This window comes from Sebastes fasciatus, chromosome 1, assembly GCF_043250625.1.
Source record: "Sebastes fasciatus isolate fSebFas1 chromosome 1, fSebFas1.pri, whole genome shotgun sequence".
Classification (NCBI taxonomy): Eukaryota; Metazoa; Chordata; class Actinopteri; order Perciformes; family Sebastidae; genus Sebastes; species Sebastes fasciatus.
Genome location: NC_133795.1, coordinates 4,508,553 through 4,528,866, shown reverse-complemented (window position 1 = coordinate 4,528,866; position 20,314 = coordinate 4,508,553). Strand labels below are relative to the sequence as shown.

General features: G+C 41.1%; 1 protein-coding gene across 3 annotated transcripts in view; it reads left to right on the top strand.

Moving 5' to 3' along the window:
• Positions 1 to 840: 840 nt before the first annotated feature.
• cntn6 (contactin 6) overlaps positions 841 to 20,314 on the top strand; it is a 59,299-nt gene continuing 39,825 nt past the window's right edge. For 2 of the 3 annotated variants that reach the window (XM_074646001.1, XM_074645827.1), the window contains exons 1-8: positions 841 to 906; positions 7,027 to 7,174; positions 10,070 to 10,193; positions 10,477 to 10,652; positions 12,638 to 12,733; positions 16,423 to 16,626; positions 17,152 to 17,254; positions 17,437 to 17,621. In XM_074646001.1, the coding sequence (XP_074502102.1) occupies positions 7,114 to 7,174; positions 10,070 to 10,193; positions 10,477 to 10,652; positions 12,638 to 12,733; positions 16,423 to 16,626; positions 17,152 to 17,254; positions 17,437 to 17,621 (949 nt within the window). In that variant the 5' untranslated portion in view covers positions 841 to 906; positions 7,027 to 7,113. Of the gene's footprint in view, positions 907 to 7,021; positions 7,175 to 10,069; positions 10,194 to 10,476; positions 10,653 to 12,637; positions 12,734 to 16,422; positions 16,627 to 17,151; positions 17,255 to 17,436; positions 17,622 to 20,314 lie in introns of those variants that run through there. The other variant, XM_074645911.1, reaches the window with a different exon arrangement.

Sequence of the window (20,314 nt, the reverse complement as noted above, 5' to 3'; positions counted from 1 at the left end):
GACCAAAACAAAAACAGACGTTCCAGACGGGAATGGAAATTTCAAAGGAGAACACACTGGCTGTAGCATTGTGGTCGGAGAAGTTTCTTTAATCTCTGATGACATATCATGATCATTTTATGATTTATTACAGTAAATATATTACATATTGGCCCTTTAATGAGGAAATGAATCAAGTAAGAAGTAGGGTAATTTTCTCATTGACTTCTTTTTGCAACCAGAGGAGTCGCCTCCTACTGGCTGTTAGAAAGAATGCAAGTTTAAGGCACCTCCGCATTGGCTTCAGTTTTCAGACCTTGAGGATTATTCAGAAAAAACTGATTGATCAAGCTGTAAATATGACGTATTGAAAGTTTTCTGTCACAGCAGTGTGTGTTTAAAGAGGAGAAGTGACTGTTTGATCTCTTAATGCTGATTGAATGAGCCCATGGACAAACAGTTTGTTTGGTTGGAGGATGAATTGTTGGTTTAACAGCACTGTTGCCAGCAGGAAAATCATCATTTTAATGGAATATAATCATAAACCTATCCTGTTAAAAAAACAAAACATTTATCCGTGTATCTGCGGCGCTGTTTATCTGAAGATTATTTCTGCATATTTAAATATTTGTTGCCAAACATCAATCTGCATTTTCATCAGTGAGAGCCATATTTGTTATGTCCATCCTGTGACGTAATGTTATGTTGAAGGAGCCGTCTAAAACCTGCTGTGTCTTGAAGATTGTGCCCTTCCTCCTACAGACTAACTAAACTCTGACCGTTTCAATCCTCATGTCTTTAGATTATTACTACAAGGACTCTCAATATTTCCTCTCTCTCTGTTGTCTCTCTCTCTCTTTTAGCTGGCCAAAGGGCTGATTGTGTCTTGGCTGCGGAGGGAAAGAGCGAGCAGACTCCACTTACTCTGTGAGTACTCAATCAGTGGGAAACATGCTTGTCTGTTGGGCTCCGTGATTTATTCCATGCTATAAATGACTGCGACCAGAGCTGTTTTTCCAGGTACAGGAGCTGTGTAGTGTACAGGATGCAGTAATCTCATCTCCCTTGAAATGTGTGTGTGTTCAGATATATGTGTGTGTCTGTGTTCTGTTGTAATTGATTGTTGACTGATAACTTCTGATCATTACATGTGATGTATACTGAGTATTAGAGATTAAGTTATTAGTAATGTAAAGTATGTCAGCAGCCATATATCGTATAGAAGACCAAGGCTACATGTCTATAGAACCCCAATGTCAAGGAACCACATCGCTTCTCTTTGCAAGGTTGGATCAACCTCATCGCACCATAGACGCCATCGTTAAAAACTGCAGTAATGTGAGCAAAATATATTATATTGTATATTCTCCAGCCCTCCCTCCATCCATCCATTCTCATCCGCTTATCTGGGGCCGGGTCGCGGGGGCAGCAGGCTAATATATGTTGTATATATTCCAGACATCCCTCTCCACAGCAAACTCCAAGGACATAATTCACCATAATCGGTGGCTCAACACAAGCGCCTGCAACAGTTAATACAAGGGAAATATATATTTTTTAAGATGGGACCAATAGTCGCATAAATTATTCAGTTTTTTTTATAAATAACGACTATTTAAAAAAATCTAAAATCATAACTCATCCCTAGCTATTACACATAACGTGACAGTTATGGAAAGTTAAACATCTCCTATCTTGTACAATTCCTGAGCCTCCAGCTGTGACTACTTCACTCAGAGCAGCTGTCAATCATAACTTCACATTCCCTTTTTACAGCATCAAATAAATAATTAAAACCAAACATATCAGAAAAGTTAACACTTGAACATACATCAGCGTGATACGAACTACCTAGAATGACAGAAACAGTCGTTGGGAAAAATGTATTTGACGTGTAATTTGACTTTTTAGTTTGGCTCATGTCCCATCCGCTAACATGGAGGGGGCGGGATTTATGACCAATGCTGCAGCCAGCCACCAGGGGGTGATCAAGATGTTTTGGCTTCACTTTTAGGGAGCTGTCATATCGTCCATCTTCATATACAGTCTACACTCTGTGTAGCCTATACTGTATATGGTTACGCAGTGTGTTCGGAATATCATCTCAACAGTTGGTTTTTAGTGTAAGCTGTGCTGAAATAGAAGACACATCTATCCATGATTTGCAAATGAAAAAGAAGAAATGGACAATTACAGTTACACATATAAGTATACGAAGGATACAACTCAGCAGCTGGTCAATTCAGGTTATTTTTATCTTCTTACTTTGAGCATTCATAAGTATTCATCTCACCTTTCTGAGATCTTCTCTACACTTTCCACGCCCAAACTTCATGTACAGTTGTTTGCTGAGTCTTTATTGAATTGACAGGATGTTAGCTTTCAATATTCTCCTCCGTCTCTTAGTCAATGAGTAATAATATGCAGTCGCACAGTGAGTGACAGTTTGCTAACCCAGCTGCAGCACCGCTCGCGCTCCCCAGTGGCTGACTGGATTGAAGATGGACTGTAATCTGAGATCAGGAGGCTTTTCTGGATATTTACACAGCCTGATGAAACTGAGGCCTATACAGATGAGACATGTTTTAATATGAACAATTACTACAATGAGGCTATATGTTTTCAGGCTGTTGTGGGCTCTGAGCCATGATGATGTGGTGTCATGTTGACGTCCTTACAGGGCCCAGTGTGATGCTGAACCATGATTAAAAAAAAAAAAAAAAAGCAAAAACAAAAGCCTTAATTACCTCTCACAAGGCTGCTGAAGTTAATTTCTTCAGTCACGTGTTCAACCAATTACTCAGAGTGTAATGAAGTGGAACATGGCTCACCAGAGTTCACTGGACACCCTCCACCTCCCTTTATTCTTAGCCTAGTTTGGCTATTCCAGAGTGGGAAGCTAATCATCAGTAAACATTAAATCAGGCAATACTTCACTCCGGATACATACATTTATCCGTGTCAATATCCATTCCACCTTTAATCATTTCTCCACAGCTATCTCAATATCACGGGCTAGTGAGAGAGGCAGGGGGGGGAAGCACATTATCTATGCCGGGGTGTTACAGTATTAGGGATTATCCCTGACAGATAGTTTCCCTTCCAGGCACCATTAGCTTGGCCTCATCCCATTTGGTATTTCCAACACCTGCGACCACCATCCGCTGGGCACAAGAATTATTACCATTGTATTTTTTCTAGGGTATATAAATTAATCATGGGGATCACAAGCAACTACTTTAAATTTCTGGACTGTGACCAAGAAACACATCCTCCCAAAGGATGCCATGGGCCTATGCATCATTAAAACAGAGTTGTGCTATCTGACGGAGAAGCAGTGCCAGCTCCCTCGCTTATATACCTCGCGGGATTGTAGCCTCTGCATTTCCACACTATATGCATAATAGCTACTGTCTATGGCTAAATGCAATCAGGGTCCTTGGGTCTGACTTTGAATGCTAAACGAACGCGGGACACGTGTTTGCGAGCAGACGAAAATAAAGTTGATCAGCTTGAAAGTGAAAGTGGACAGCTGACTACAGCGAACATAAATTAACATTGATCACCGGGCAGAGCACGTACGCTAATGACTAAAGGCTGCGGGGGCTTGTTAGACAACCTCTGCAGTGGACTGTAATGGTTCCCATATCCTCTCAATCCACTAAATACCAATGGCTGTAATTCCTCATTGAGCATCCTCGTATTGGCAAATGATCTGTCTCGGATTCACTTGCATGAATGAGTTATGTGGGTATTAATGTAGATATTACCTGGGAGTTATACGTCAAATGGTGCAATCCTGGTGCTGTGGAGTGGAGTAAATGCTTCTCATTACAAGCCTCTAAATCATTTAAATTCAAATTCAGGCTCAAGATGGCAAAGTCTGATCAATAAGAAGACCCTTCAATATGTATCAGTTCATGAAGTAGCTAATTGTAGCTGGCAGTCAAAACCATGAGAACGATTTCAAGATGCAGGTTTTGTAGTGTTTTCATCTCGAGTCTAATTTTACTCGTTCTGAGTTCGTCCGCTCACACAGCGCTTGGCGAGCGGGTCTGAATTTTAAAACATATTGATTTGGAATTACTTACAGGTGCTGGCCTATAACAGTATTGATTGCAGATAGGCGTTTTGACAAAATGTCTGGAAAACATTTCGCATTGATTTAAAGTTTTCTCGGAGCCCAAAGTAAAAGCCTTGCATCTATAACTGTAATTGCCATATGCAGCTTTGTATCATTCACCTATTCATCCAGCACATTAATCAACATATAGTTTTATATTTGGCTCTAAAGCAAAGCACGAGGCAGAGCAGTTTATTGAAAAAACATTTCATAGCTCACAGTCTCAAGTAGGTCAAAAGAAAGTGGATTCTTCTTCTTGTTACATGGATAAAGTTTCCTCATTGGGTTTCTCCAGAACAGGCCGATATATCATCCCAGTGAGTCGCATAAGGAAAGACATCAAGCAAATCTCCCCTTATTGATCCATCCCTCCATATTTGATTGAGACTTGTGACAAGACTGTGGGCAGGATGACAAACAAAAAGGCAGAAGGTTAAAAAAGGTGGAAACTAAATCAATAATGATGACTGACAAGATGAAGCTTGGATGATCAGTATTGTGTCCACTTAGAATAAATAATGGAGAGCAGAATAAATCTACTTCACTCCCTATACGGCCAGTGCTTCTTCTTCTCCCCTTCGTGATTAGTGATTCTTCCTGTTTTGTTGCATCCATCTGTCGGCAACAATTTACTACAGGCTCTGAGACAGAAGAGGACAAAGAAAAGCTTTTTTATGAGAGCTCACAAAAGTGTTCCACACATAAAACCATAATCCAGTTTTTACATTTGGGTGCATTTGCCTCACTTCTATCTGATGAGGATCCACAGTGTCAGAGTTAGAGAACCCCTGGTGTGGCAAACAGGCAACAACTGCCCCCACTACCAAAACTTCTCCAGTGTAACTTGCACTTTGGAATTTATGTACTGTACTTCCTAAGATGTAGACTTAATTGGTGTGTTTTCGGTTAATACAATGATAATCAACTTACCGTTGCTGCGTGGCCCGCTGGTCATTTTTCTAATTCACCATGAAAATAAATTGATTCCCAATGGGATTTTTCTTTTTTTTTAATGATGTAAATAAGTATAAATAAAATTAAATATAGTGCCAGGGGAGGACAGAGGTCCAGGCTAATGCTGGATTCAATCAGGTAGACGGCAGACAGACAACACCTTCTGGACGGCATGGTAAAAACAAACGAACAGTCCGACGGAATGATAGGACGGCAAAACGGAACACGCATGACGATATGTTGCTATGGTGATGGAATAAATTATATAAAATATAATTATTTCATGTCTGCTATTTCATGTAATCGTTCTCGCAATTTATGCAGCTTTTTCTTAATATTCTATTTCAAACTTAGACAAGTTTCTTGGCTGTGAGGGAGCTACGTAACATCCGGTTGTAAATTCCATTGTGGAGGAGGACGGCTAAAAGTTTAAATATTTTAACTTTTGCGGGTACCGTTACCGTTGCCGGTATTCTCTGGTGGCCTCACCTTATTTTACCTTCCTGCTCTCATCCACTAAAATAATATCCGGTTTGCTGTCTGCCTGATTCCATGTGACTGCAGCATGAGCCCCGAATGTCATCAAATCCTAGAAATGCCCCTGCGTACCTGTGCGGGGCTGCTGTGACTGGATTTGCTTCTTGGCAATATATATATACTGTATATATATATATATATATATATATATGATTTGTCTGTCATATAGGCCTAGTATTAATCCTTGTGCCAAGTTAATTTAGTGAATAATAGCTTTAAAAGTCATTGAATATGAAAATATAGATTTTCAAAGAAAGATGAGTTATGGGCCTTTTAATTTTTATTAATGTTATCTGATAAGATAAAGATTAAATTTGTTTATTAACCGGCCCCTGCTGTCATTTTGCAAAAGTGGCCCCTGGCAAAGCAAGTTGGGTATCCCTGGGTTATAACCAACAGTAATAATTTGGTTCACAGGGTGTACCAAACCAAAGAAAATCATGGAACAGAACATCCTGCACTGACTGGTTTGGTATGAATACATGTACGGTCACAACATATGAGATAATAGCATGTCACAATGTGTCAGGCTGTGCTGTTAAATGAACATCTTAAAATTGAGGGCCAGCGAAGACAAGCTGTGAACACAGGAATGACATAGTATGAAGTTTTATAGTTGCTCAACCCGAGACGTGAAGCAACATTAGCACTCATTTGAAGACATGTTGTGGCCACTTGATGAAGTCCAATACTCCCTCTCCTCAGAGCTGAGGGGAACTGCCGAGTCAGCTGATAATTCTCTGCGGGTTCAATATTGATTATAGAAGCTTTCAACAACGGGCTCAGAAGTAATATCCAAACACCCCCTACGTGTCAGAATACTGCAACCAAAACAGCATAAACTGTATTATGTTACTTGTAATGTTATTTGACAAGGTTGGCCAAATTATAAAAGCTTCATTTTGTAGTTGTAAATCAACGGCAATAGTTCCTGGCACCGTGATCCCTGGAAGATGTGCCGTCTGTCTGCGTGTTTTGAAGTGGGTTGAATGAATCGCCCTCTCCTTCAGTTCAGTCTGTCTGCATTCATTAGCATTCCCTGTGATTTATACTGTACATTAATACATCACACATTTTGCTAGAGTAAATATGTTGAACTAACAGTTTTTAGAGAGCTTAGCATTACCTTTGGCAGGCAGCTCTGCTCATCTGTTGCTGCTGCTGCTGCGAGCAATTATTTTTTTTGAATGCTTGACTTGCTCCTGGGAGATAGTGTAGCAGCGGTATGTATACACTAAATATCAGCTCCCCAGTATCAGCATAGCTGGTCCTTCGGCATGGGATCTTGGCTCGGCTTATTTGGTTGAATGAATTATTAATGGCTCACCGATTTTCCACAAGTTCCAGCTTGTTTTCTTTTTTTTCTCGCTGTAGACGGCATCTCCTCATCTCCTCATATCCACACTGCTCATTTGCCCTCCTTTTTCTTCCAGAGCCAAACGGAGCAGCGTCTGCCCAGGAAATATTCTCCTCCGCTCTCCGGACTGAATGGGAAGAAGGAGAATCTTTGACCTTGGAAAATGAAGATGCTGTTGCCATGGGAACTGTTAATCCTTCTGTCACTCAAAGAGTGCCTGGCTGGTGAGACGCCAAGTCAAGCCGCCTTTCATGACACACCTGATATGCATACATCTCCCTACAGGGAGGGTTTGCCTCTTTCTCATGCGTGTTTAGACTCTCATTTCAGTTGAAAGGGAATTATAGCATCTCAGAAGGGATTATTATTTTAGTATTTTGTATGTGGGCAAAATTTGCATCCAGTTTTTAAAAAAGAAGTTCAAAACATGACGAAATCTTTAGATGTCTCTTTAGTTTTAAAGAGCTTTGCAAAGAAATACAAAGGCAGAATTTGGGGGTGTAGTTTTTGTTATTTAACAGGATGAAGTGAAACTCGTGTCATTCTATAAGATTTACTACTATAGTTAGATTTTTATCTCAATATTTAACTGCAGCCAGAGTTCTCTTCAGAACCCCTCTGATAAACGTGACTCACTGTCGGATTTACATTTGAACAGAGACTATACGAGAATTCACTCTCCTTGGCCTTTTTACGCCTCCCTATTTTATTATGCAATTTCCTTCCTTTATGTCCAACTGCTGCCACTTACATGAATTGTGGTAAGCACTATAAAAATCCAACACCAACTCTGTTCTTAACGCTAATTTATTCTGTACTCCGCTCTCAGCAACATAGATCCGGCGCTCCTTTTCCGCTGAGAGTAAAGCAGAGTGACATTAGCCTTCGGTTCGCTAATACCTGTGTGAGCTACAGCTGAGGACTTAAAATCTCTCTAAGAGCTCTCACTTTACGTCTGGATGCGGTAACCCGTGCAGCCTAACACCGAGTGAGATTTAACGTTGACGGATATACTGTATACTGATCTTAAACCAACCGTTTACAAGTCATCAAAAAAATACATTTAAATTTATACAGCATATGGAGTGGGGGTCTATTGTATTGTTATTTATGCTTCCATTTCCAGTGATTTAGCATCTCATCTCAAGTCAGCAGTTTCACTGGGGTATATCTATGCAGCCTGCAAACACGAGAGAAAAGAATGATATGCAAATAGCTGCACGTGCTGAACTACATACATCCATGTATTCCCGTTGTTGAGCTCACATTTGCATGCATTCCCATGAAAACTAATTAAGTGTAATTTGCACGTGTGTGTGTGTGTGTTTATGTGTGCTAGTGGTCAGTCCAGGCAGTTGATGTGTTTACAGGGCAGGCCTGTTCTCAAGCATACACACAAACCACCCCGATCGTTTCCCAGGTGAAATAGCCCCGGCTATTAAAGGCTCATTAATTTGTTTAATTTAAAGGACATCGCAACCAGGGTAGAAATGAAGCGCCTCCCTCAGAGGCCGGGGAAACAGGGCCCCTTACCTGAAGCAAAGACTCCCACTCTCATTAGGATGATGATGGCGATGATGATACAGGAGGGAGCACTCTTTGTCCTAGTCAAGGTTAGAGACAAAAAAGGAGCGTACAAAAAGAAAAAACATTTTCAAAAGCAACACCGGCGAGCGGCTCGGCGTATGGCACACGGTGTCGGGGGAAAAAGAGGGTGGACGGCAGTGTGTGAGTGTGCGTCCATTGAAGAAATGTTGGATTTCACGGGAGTAATTAGTGCAACATCGGTTAATTACTCCTGTGTATTGATCGTTTGGCTGGAGCTAACCAAGACAACAAGCTCGACTGAGCAGACACACATGCACAAACAACATGCATACATCCAACAGCTTTCTTATAATTAGATTATATTTAGAATAAGGCAATACTCTGAGATTGCATCTCTCTTGTAAACACCTTAACCACGTTATCCTATTTGCATTAAGATCATAATGTAATAAAGCGTTTACTCAATTAGCCAGCTGGATTAATCTTTCGAATTACTCGTGACATGTAATATAGCTTGAGCCGTTTTCTGTCTGATCCTGTACGTGAGAGTTCACACAGTGAACTTTGCAAAGTGTGAGTTTGAATAAATAGTGGCAGATCTAGCGCTCAGTGAAACTCTTTTAATGATACTTAACACCACAAGTAATAAACTGCTGCGTATTTATGTAGGCCAACCAGGAAGTTAGCATCGACCATGGGCCCCTCGACAAAAAGCCAATGTTATTTTTCCACTGTATTTTGGGTTACTGCAGAAAATAAGCTCTGTGGCAAACAAACGTTTCTGATACTCACACAGTTTGTTCAGCAAGATAATCTTCACAAATGAACAACACTATTATGATTTTTGAATCGTTAATGCAATCGGCAGAAGTAAAAAGCTAACGTTATATACGGCTATAAATAAACTACGCCACGGTCGCATGACTTCAACGTCACCACCACTAAGCTAAAGGCGGACCAGTGAGGACGTTTTGTAGTCTCATTTAGACATTTATTAGCAACCGCCTTTTTTAAGACACGTAAAAGCATCAACATTCCTGAGTTGGGTATTTACTGACGAAAAGTGAGACGAAAAAGTGCAAAAATGCTAACTCATTTTCGGGTTTTAAGACTCATTCCTGCAGAGGTTGTGTTAAAGTTTGCTGTGAATTGACCCATTTGCTAATTAATTGATAGGGTTCATAAATAAGTCCAATTTTTTTCTATTTTTATTTCCTGTAACTGCGCTTCCATGTCAACCGTAACTTTAAAATAAAACAAAACCCTTGTATTAGTGTATTTATTTACACCACTTAAATTACTTCTGTGAATAAGCATCATGTGTTGAGGGCTGCATAGAATATGCTGGTTAGCTAGTATAGTACAGGGTTATCTTTAGTTAATTGCTCTCTCATCGCAGTGCATTATCTGCCTCGTGACATGTGCACAAGAGGGTTTATTAAATGCAGAATCCACTCAAAGAACCGTGCTGCCAGCTAATTATATGGGCGTAATAGTGATTTATTTTTGCATTAATTCAGTGTCACTTGCTCGGGACCGTTGTACAGCTGATGTGTTGTTCTCGCACACAGAGAATACGCGCCATGGTCCTGTCTTCACCCAGGAGCCCAGTGACAGTATTTTCCCCCTGAGCACTGATGATAAGCAGGTGTTTATTAATTGCAAAGCAAAGGGAAACCCACCTCCGCATTATAGGTAAGTGTTTAGACTGCTCTTTGACTGTCTATACCGTGAAACTATAGTGTGTAGCATCAGTGAATGTGTGGTACACAGTGCTCCGCTGAGCCGTTTATGACACCAGGCTGTGTTACTGTACCGGCTACATTTGCATTCAAGTCATGCAGTAGAAGAAGGAGGGTAATTACATTTTTAACCTTGTGGGATGTTTTCTGGATTTTTCTTTCCCAAATATTCAATGGAAAGATGAAAATGAATCACAGCAGCAGACCTCCAAATGTATTCTGTAATTTCTCTACAGGTGGAAAATGGATGGCAGAGAAATAAACACAGAGTCAGATCCACACTACAGCCTCGTGGAGGGAAACCTGTTGATCAATAATCCCCATGTCATCGATCACAGAGGAGTGTATCAGTGCATCACCGCCAACACATTCGGGACCGTTGTCAGCAGGGAGGCAAAAGTCCAGTTTGCATGTGAGTAGAGTCACACTGATTATTCTGTACATACTTTTACTGACGTGAAATTGTGTTTTCTTTTTCCCCCTTTGATTTGTTGTGATATTTTTGCACAGCTAAATAGAATACTAATTATTTAGAATAGGGCTGTAGCTAATGATTGTTTTCATTATCAGTTGGTTAATGAATCATTTGTTTTAATTGGTCTATGAATTATCAGAAAATTGTGGAAAATGTTCCCAGACCCCAAATATGGTCTTTTGTCAGACCAACAATCTAAAACACAAAAAGGTGTAATGCAATAGAAGACTATTTTTGTCTGGACCATTGCAATTACAAATAAAAGTGCACATATTACGCACAGAAAACATGACGGCCAAAGGATTCTCAACATCCACAAAAGTGACTTCAACTAAAAAGTAACTTGGCCGTGTATTTAGGCTGCTGTAATAGTAATATCCAGCTCCTCTTAAATCATTTCTGTTTCTTTCCGTTCTCACTATTAGTGTAATTGTTTTTTTTGTACACTTTTGTACAGTTATGATTACAGACTCTCTCCACCTCCACACATTTGTATCTTCAGTGTAATCATTTGCCAAAAAAAGAGACGGAACACACAATAAACAAAGTTATAGTTGCTAAATGTAAGATTGGGAGCATTTCTATTGCCTCCACACGGCTCTCAACATGGTGATGGCTGAGCTGGCGGCTCGCGGCTAACGGTGCTAACAGCGCTAACAGACAAAACAACGGCAACGCTGCCGTCAGTGACGGCCTTATAAACTGTAACCCCCATATGAGCACGCTCGAATGCATAACCATGCACTAAAGGGCACATGTAGCCACTCTGGTCATCGTATAGAGCACTTTGATGAATTTGACTGACTTTCCGTTTTCTATAGATACCCCGATAATATCGTCATCATGAATTCTTTTGGCCGTGACATCCTGACAGCCCTAGTCTGAAATGACTGTTGCATTTTCATACCAGTCAGTAACACCCATAGACTGTATACAAGAAGTGGATTTAGTCACCGTGACATCACTCATTGGTTTGTGGCCTGACTTTTTGAAGTCTCGAGTTTGGCATTTTGGCCATAGCCATCTTGTTTTTTTGCCGTCGCCATCTTGGTGTTTTGGAACCAGAAGTGACACGAGAGGGCGGAACTAAGTACAACCGAACGCTGAATAAGACACTTTTAAGTGACCAAAATGTTACAATTAAATTTCATGAACTGAAAACACACTGTGAAAGGGTTAAAGTTCAAAGACAAAAACATGGACAACTCCCAGACCGGACAACGCCGTGGTAGCGACCTGTCAATCACAAGGTAGCCCCGCCCTAAAGCATCCCCTGCTTTATGGTCTATCTGACTCTAAATGGGACCATAATTTACTAAATGAACATCATGCTGTATTGAAGAAGACTTGATACTAGCGACCGAGACCATAAACTCATGTTTACAATGTTTACTGAGGTAATAAATCAAGTGAGCAGTAGGCTCATTTTCTCATAGACTTCAATAGAATCGCCCCCTTGATGGCCATTAGAAATTAGAGATGTCCGACCCGGAGGTTGCCGCCTGGCAGCACCAGTGGAACACATGAAGGAATGAGGACTGTATGTTTTGATTTCTTATCAGTCGAGTTGTGATTTGACTACTGCTGATATTTACCGGATCCCTCCTGGGACTTGGTTGGTATTTGGGATTGATATGTCTTCCCACTGTTTATTCTCTCACACCGCACAGCAGCATTTAATTAAAGGTGAAAGTAATCTCTCCAGCTCGATTGGCGAGGGGAACTTCAGTGCACCCTCCACCAGATCTCCTGCGCGTGCTGCGATATTAACAGGGGAACTCTCGGGTTTGACTTGTAAGCAACGTGAACAGACGGGGAAGTGTTCTGCAGAATGAAATGCCCTTCCCTGGATGTCACCTTTTTGTAAAGTTATTTAAACTGAAAAGTTTTCTTTCTTTTTTTTCAAATTTTATATTCAACAGTTCTGCAGAACTTCAGCAGGAAGTCGAGGAACACGGTGTCGGTGAGAGAGGGTCAAGCCGTGGTTCTGCTCTGCGGCCCTCCACCCCGTTACGGAGGTACGGCGCTCTGTGCTACTTCTTCTGCATTGTCTGCTCTAGTCTCACACTCCTGCTTGCCTCAGCAGTCTTTATTGTTCCTCACTCTGCTGCTTATTATCTCCCTGTAACACTGCTGTGTCTCTTTTGTTTTTTTATACCTTCCCACCTTCTCTTTCTGCTGCTCTTCCTTTCCAACTCCGACACACTGTTTTCCACTCACCTCTCCTTATCTGTCAGACGGAGGGGGAACTTTTTTATGATCAGCCACGGCTCTACCTGCCCAGAACCATGCCGTCACATCTATAGTTCATAGCCTCACACTTCTTAACCTTGAGCTCACTTTTCGCGCCCGTATGATCTGTGACCACGCTGTCATCTATAAAGTCTCCAGTGCTCCACTTCCTCAACTGTCATTCTTTTTTTTTTTTTCTCCTCGGATGTGGGCAGGTTATCTGTGGGTAATAAAGTCTGCTGGTGGCTGCTGTGGCCGGGGGAGCGTTTATCCCGTGGCACAGCTGCGAGTCGGCTCATGTGTCTGTGTGCTGCTGATTAGCAGACCCTCAAAGTGGTCCGCACTCCTGCAGCCATTCGGTGCCCACCAGCGCAATTTCACGCCAGTGTACCAGCCTTTCTCTGCTCTCTGTTGCCAGCTGAATCCTACGGCCACGTGGGAATCCACACTTTAGCAATTCGCCCTCCAGCCTCCCCTCCCTCCCCCCTTTCAAAAGCCTCCATCTCTTTATTTTGCCTCTTAAACACAGCATTGTCACACATTTGATGGGATTTGCACGACACGATAATGCTAGCTTGAGGTGTTTTTAAAATTGAAAAATGGTGGGTTTTTCTTCGTTGCCACATTATGTCAAAGCTTCTTTTTAATGCTTGTTGATGCACCACTTGAGGAGTACGGTGGTGATGCGCCTTGGTAAAAGAGGGATCATTTGAAGCTTCTTTGAGCAATCAATAGGTAAGTGGTCTAAAAGGAGCCGTGCTGAGAGTTAAACTCTGTCAGAGGACATGAGATTATGTGCCTGCAAGTCCTCTGTTGCTGTGAGACTGCAGCTCTTAAACAGACCCAGTCTCTGATAGTTCCTAATCATGAAAGGTCTGTCAGTTTCTGCCCCGACTTTCCCCCATAATGATTTTAATTCACTGTTTTCCCTCAAGGAAGCGAGTGGGACTTTTTAACCGTCTGCCCAGTCAAAAGGGCTGACTGCAGAATGTCATGTCTGATACAGGAGGGCTGCACTAATAGTCAAGTTCAGTCTGCCGTCCCTGCAGACGTCTCTGCCCCTCTCTCTCTCTCTCTCTTTCCCTCTCTCTCTCCCTCTCTTCCTTGCGGTGTATGTGTTTTACACTGCTGCATTTACATTCTCATCATTCCTTTCCATTCTTTGTTTTGACATGAAGCTTAAGCATTAATCTGTGTGACAAGAGTTCGACTAGAGATCGAATAAAATAGATGTTACCTGCAAAATCTATAATACAGACTACAATAAAGTAATGAGCACACATGTGACCTTGCATGCTAACTAGGGCTGTCAATAGATTAAAATAGTACATTGCGATTAATTGCAAATTAATCACACATTTATATACAAATATGCTGCTTTATGCAAATGTATGTATATATTTATTATTTGAAATCAATTAAAACACTAAACAATGACAAATATTGTCCAGAAACCCTCACAGGTACTGCATTTAGCATAAAAAATATGCTCAAATCATAACATGGCAAACTGCAGCCCAACAGGCAACAACAGCTGTCAGTGTGTCAGTGTGCTGACTTGATTATGACTTGTCCCAAACTGCATTTGATTATCACAAAGTGGGCATGTCTGTAAAGGGGAAACTCATGGGTACCCATAGAACCCATTTACATTCACTGATCTGGAGGTCAGAGGTCAAGGGACCCCTTTGAAAATGGCCACGCCAGTTTTTCCTTGAGCGTTATTTAGCCTCCTTCATGACATACCAGTGGATTCCTCAGGTTTTCTAGATTCATATGATGCCAGTATCGTCACTCTAGAAACTGAGCCCGCTACAACCTTAAAAATTGCAAGTTGCGTTAATGCGTTAAAGAAATGAGTGGCGTTAAAACGTCGTTGTGAATCCCGTCTTTGCTTGATTTTACTGTGATACCAGACTTGGTTCATAAATGGTCAAATATAAGGCAGCAGTTATTCTATGTTTTTCTTATTGTTGACAAATTATGTGAAAAGATCAAAACAAATTATGTCAAACTGGGTATTCAGACTGAAAACAGCTATGCGGTTAAAAAAAAAAAAAAAAGTTCAAGGGGTTGATTTGGTGGGCGTGTTGTTTTAGGTACCAGTGAGAGAATAAAATACCATCTTTGAGTAACAGATCTAAGAGTTTAAAGGTCGATAAAATTCCAAAACACAGCACAGCGGTTTATACAAGACTAATTTTTAAAACAAATGACAATAATTGTATTCTCCGTTGCGACGATTGTGAGATAAACAGCAGAATTTTATTGTTCACTTTGCGTAGAAGTCCACTATGAATGTAGGCTTGCACATATTTGATTGCAGGAGGGCGTCGAGGTCAGTCTACTTCTTTACAGGTCGACCCTGCATTCTTTTGCTGGAGCGCTCTGTGTCAACAATCCTGCTGAGCAACACAGCGGTCCAATTGAAAAGAATGAGGGGGCTGCATTATTTTACACAGTCTGACTGCCTGAACTCAACCTTACTCCATCTCTCTATACTCTCCGACTTCCCGGCTCAGTCTGGCACTCAGTGCCGAGCCACTTCATTCTTACTGAAGACGTACGTCTTTAAAAATGAGTCACAATATATACTTTTAGTTTTTCAAAGAAATGTAAGTCATACATTTATTGTGGACTGTTTTCAGATGTGGACTCATACACATTTTGTGAACTTAAGAGTATCCACGTTAAGCAGAATGATGTTTGTTTAATTGACTCACCTACACTGCAGTGCCAACGTTAAAGGAGCAGTGTGTGGGATTTAGTGGCACCCAGCGTTGCGGTTGCAGACTGCAACCAACTGAATATTCCTCGGTGTGTGATACTGACGCACACGGCACCCTTTAGCGTCTGTATGAGACTACAAAATAAACCCATTTGCGTTAATATTAAGCGCTCAGAGAAAGTGGTCGGGGAATGTGGCGACGTAGTTTTAAAAGTGAAAAAACACACACAGGGAAGGAGGGTTGGAGGGGAGGTGGACGGGTCAAACAAACACAGTGCTTTCATCCAGGAGACTGATGTCCATGTCCCATGTGAAACCAACAATGTGTTGTTTGTCTTTGTGTTGACAACGTTAAGTTTCATTTTCACTTTACAGACGTGATGAGAACGTGTTGTCCATCCACCACTGTGGCGGTATTGGGTAACTAGAGAAGCTTAGGACCGTCTAACTGCCATTAAGCTGGGCCTTTAAATAGGTAGACGCTGGCTATGCAGGCAAAACTTTGCACACAATCAATTCATAGATTGGTTTTGGTCTTCTCATGGGATTTGTTGACAAAAAGAAAAATATAAAATATCACCAGCCATATCATTTGAAGTCATCTTATACCCATATTTTTGGCAGAGAAAAAGATCATCATTTATTTGTAATAATATCTCTTCCGATGCCGGTCTTACTGTCATTTTGGAAATGTCACTGGAAGGTGTACCTGCTTTTTATTACCTGTTCTTTTTTTTTTTTTTCCAGAGATCAAATATTCATGGGTTTTCAACGGACAGCGGAGCTTCCTGCAACAGGACGCCCGTCGTTTCATCTCCCAGAGGACGGGCAACTTGTACGTAGCAAAAGTTGAAGCCTCGGACGCAGGGAACTACACGTGTGTGGTGAGAAACATGATGACCAACACCACAGTGATCAGCTCTCCAACCCCTGTGGTGGTGCGGAGAGACGGTAAGCATCCTCAGTTTCGCCTATGCTGCCTCCTGGTTATCTCGCACACTGTCGGAGGGAGGGCGAGCCTGGGAGATAAATCGCTTGTCTTGAGCATGACACTGTTTTTGCTTTTGTTTACGAGCGAGGATTTTGCACCATCCCAAAGCCTCTGAACTATACAGGGTTATGTATTCGAGAAGCCCCTTCTATCTGCATGACGGCACATATTTACATAACCAGAAATGTAGTCTGCCCTGACAGAAATGCAAGCAGACACACACGCAGCAAGGAGCTTGCCACACATACTAAACCCCATCAGGACCGTTTATGTGTACCACTTCAGATTTGAGCTGAGGCAGATATGTAATCCAAACTCATCCATCCGCTAAGCCAAACGCTGTTGTATGCGGCGCCAACACGCACGCTCGCTCTCTGCCAGTGTCATCTCGCGCCACGGCTCTTACATCCAATATGAATTACAGGAAACTGCATGTCCATGTTTTGTGTTTTGACTGATGTGATTTGCTTTTATCCTTCATGCAGTAGTGATGGGTGAATATGAGCCAAAGATTGAGGTTCAGTTTCCCGACACCCTCCACGTCTCTAAAGGATCATCAGTGAAGCTGGAATGCTTTGCCTTAGGAAAGTAAGTGTCAGAAACATTAGCACGCTGCAGCTCTATCCCCCTCTCATTGCATTGTCAAATTTATGAAGTGGCCAGACATCCTCTATTACGACAAACAGACCGACAAACATGGCCGCAGTCCTTCTGGTCAGCGTGAGCAGGAGCATGTGGCCAGCGTGACCTTTTGTATGTGACCTCTGCAGCCCTGTGCCTTCCATCTCATGGAGACGAGCTGATGGAAATCCACTCCCTGGCAAGATTAAAATCAACCACTCCAGTGGGGTTCTGGAAATTCCATATTTTCGCCCGGAGGATGCCGGTGTGTACGAGTGTGTAGCGGAAAACAGCAGAGGACGAAATGTTGCCAGAGGGCAACTTCTATTCCACAGTAAGAACCTTGTATACTTTTGCTTCCTGTTACATGGAGATCACTGCTCATCTGTTTCTCCTTAAAAGGTGCAATATGTAAGATCTGGCCCTGAAGGGAAATAACTCTGGATTCAGCTATTAGAGCATTCTACAACTTTCAGGACTTAATGATTTAAATAAGGGCTATTCAAGTGTTCGTACTGGGAAGTTGATTTACCTCAAAAAAAAAAATTCGCCGAGTTACAAATGTCTTTTCCCCAATGTAAGTCTATGGGAAAAAGTATTTTTGGGCCAAATGGCATCACCTGACAGACACGGAAGTTGTAAATCCACCGTTTGTCCACTACGAAAATTTGCTTCAAAGCCCGGCGCTCTTCCTGGGGGCTTGGTTAACACACATATGGCTTTGAATTTTGAGTATTCTCACCCTGCTGTTAGTTAGCAGTTGTAATAATTTATGAATTCATTTATGTAATAAAAATAAATTTAGATTTTATGGACTCAGTAGTAGAAGTGAAATGCTGCCCCCTATTTGATTGGACCAAGTGACCAGATTTTACACATTGCACCTTTAATAAGTACTATTTAATATCCACTGTCGTATTTGTATTTTTTGGAGTGTTTTATTATTTCTTCTATCTTAAGTAATTGAGTTATTTTGTCAGTATGAAAAACCTCATAATGCCAGGATAATCTGGAGTTCATTTGTGCTCATTGTCTGTGCTTTTTTTGTGATTGTGACGTTATCGTATCTCCCCCGGCACACTGACCACTTCTTTGAACCAGTGGCTTGAGGTAGAAAATGAGATGTCAGTATAGGTCTACCACCTCCATAGAATCAAAAGGAGCCAGCTGTCAGATTGTGAGCTTTGAAATGAGTCTCCCTCTACATCAGTCAGTGAATGTTCACAACTGTCTTCTATAGGAGAGATGAGTGAAAGTCTCCACTGTTCCCGTCTGCCGAACGTGTTGATAAGGAACCGGGAGAGATGGATATCAGATCAGTCTGTAACTCTTTTGGTTTTACGTAGAACTTGTATAAGCGCTGTTTTGATTCCGAGGCATCTAGTTTGACGTCAGTAGTGCCGAACATGAAGGCGTAAGGTTGTTGACACAAAGCGGAAGGGAACGCACACCAGGGCGAGTTTATTTGTGTAGCACATTTCATGCACAAATGCAATTCAAGGTGCTTTACACAATCCATTCAAAAGGAGATAAGCCATACAAAACCTCAAACTAACAAATTCAAAAGATAGAACTCATTTAAAAGAAATTAAAATATATAAAGAATTTAAATAAATTAATGTGCAAGGTTGAAAATAATTAGGGCCGATGGTTTTAGTCACAGGCAACGGAGAACATAAAAGAGCCTGCATTTAAGGGTAATATCTAAAGTCGGGCCAAATTTGATATCTTCTGGAAGTTTATTCTAGTTCTGAGGTGCAAAGTAACTAAAATGCTGCTTCTCCGTGTTGAATCTGGAAGCCGAGAGGGACAGTCAGAGATGTATTGAGGTCCTAAACGACTGAGAGATTTATAGACAGGCTACAGTGATTAAAACTCTATTTTATGACTCACTGGAAGTTGGTGTTCACTTTTCTTTCTGAATGAGCAGAAGTTGTCGGAGAATCATTTTTTGTGAGATCTGAGGAGAGATCATTATTAATAGTCCAACCTGCTGGAGATAGAAGCCTGATCCTCTGACTCTTACTACACTACGATAATATGCAGACTTGATTATTGATTTGATGTAGCTGTCAAAGTTTCTCTCTGAGTCCATGATTATACCAAAATGTATTTTTTTGTGTATTTATTTGGATCCACATTAGCTGTTACCGGGGCAACGGCTACTCTTCCTGGGATCAATAAAAAAATAATTACAACAACAATTCCATTTGATTATGTTAATCAAAAGTGAAAGTAATAAGCAATAGTAATATTACACACATGTGCATATACATGTACTTACAGTTATGAAAATAAAATAAAACAAGGTACAGTACTAGTTTGTAATATCCTACTACTCTTCCTATAAACTATCAAACCCTGTATCAGTCAGACTATCTTTAAATCTAAATCTATCACTAATTAGTAGTCTCCTCAACTGTTTCTAAAGGTAATCCTCTCAGGTATTTACTGATAAATGATGAAAATAAATATGGAACTGTCGCAGTATTGATAAAGCTTCTTCTAGCTGGACTGAAAACTAGGCAGATAATGTACTAGTTTCTCCTGCTTTGGTATAATTTGTGCAAAAACTGAGTAGATTTTTATGATGTCAGACGTGATGGTGGAGAGAGCGCTGCTTTTAAAGGAGATAGGAGAAGCCAGTGTGATTGGCTCTTGATTGTTACCAGCATTTAACACACTCACTGATAATGTATGACAATTAATTCTTTATAAGCCCAACCTGTTGCCATACAGACATCCGCATATGAATGTAGAATCAGTAGGCAACGGGACAAGATTTTTGTATCGGAAGCGTTCTGGTTTCTGTTTGCAGTCCGAGTAGTATTGACCAATCACGTTTGAGCAGCCTTTGGTTGCATGCAGATAAACAGTCCGTGTGGAGAGCAAAAGAGGCAGAACGCATTGGCCAAAATGCAATCTTGGAACCCACCTGCTATCTTCTGACGACGATTTAGCTTTTTATTAACTATTACTATATAATAATAATTACTCTATAAACAGATATCTCCATATGAATGCAGA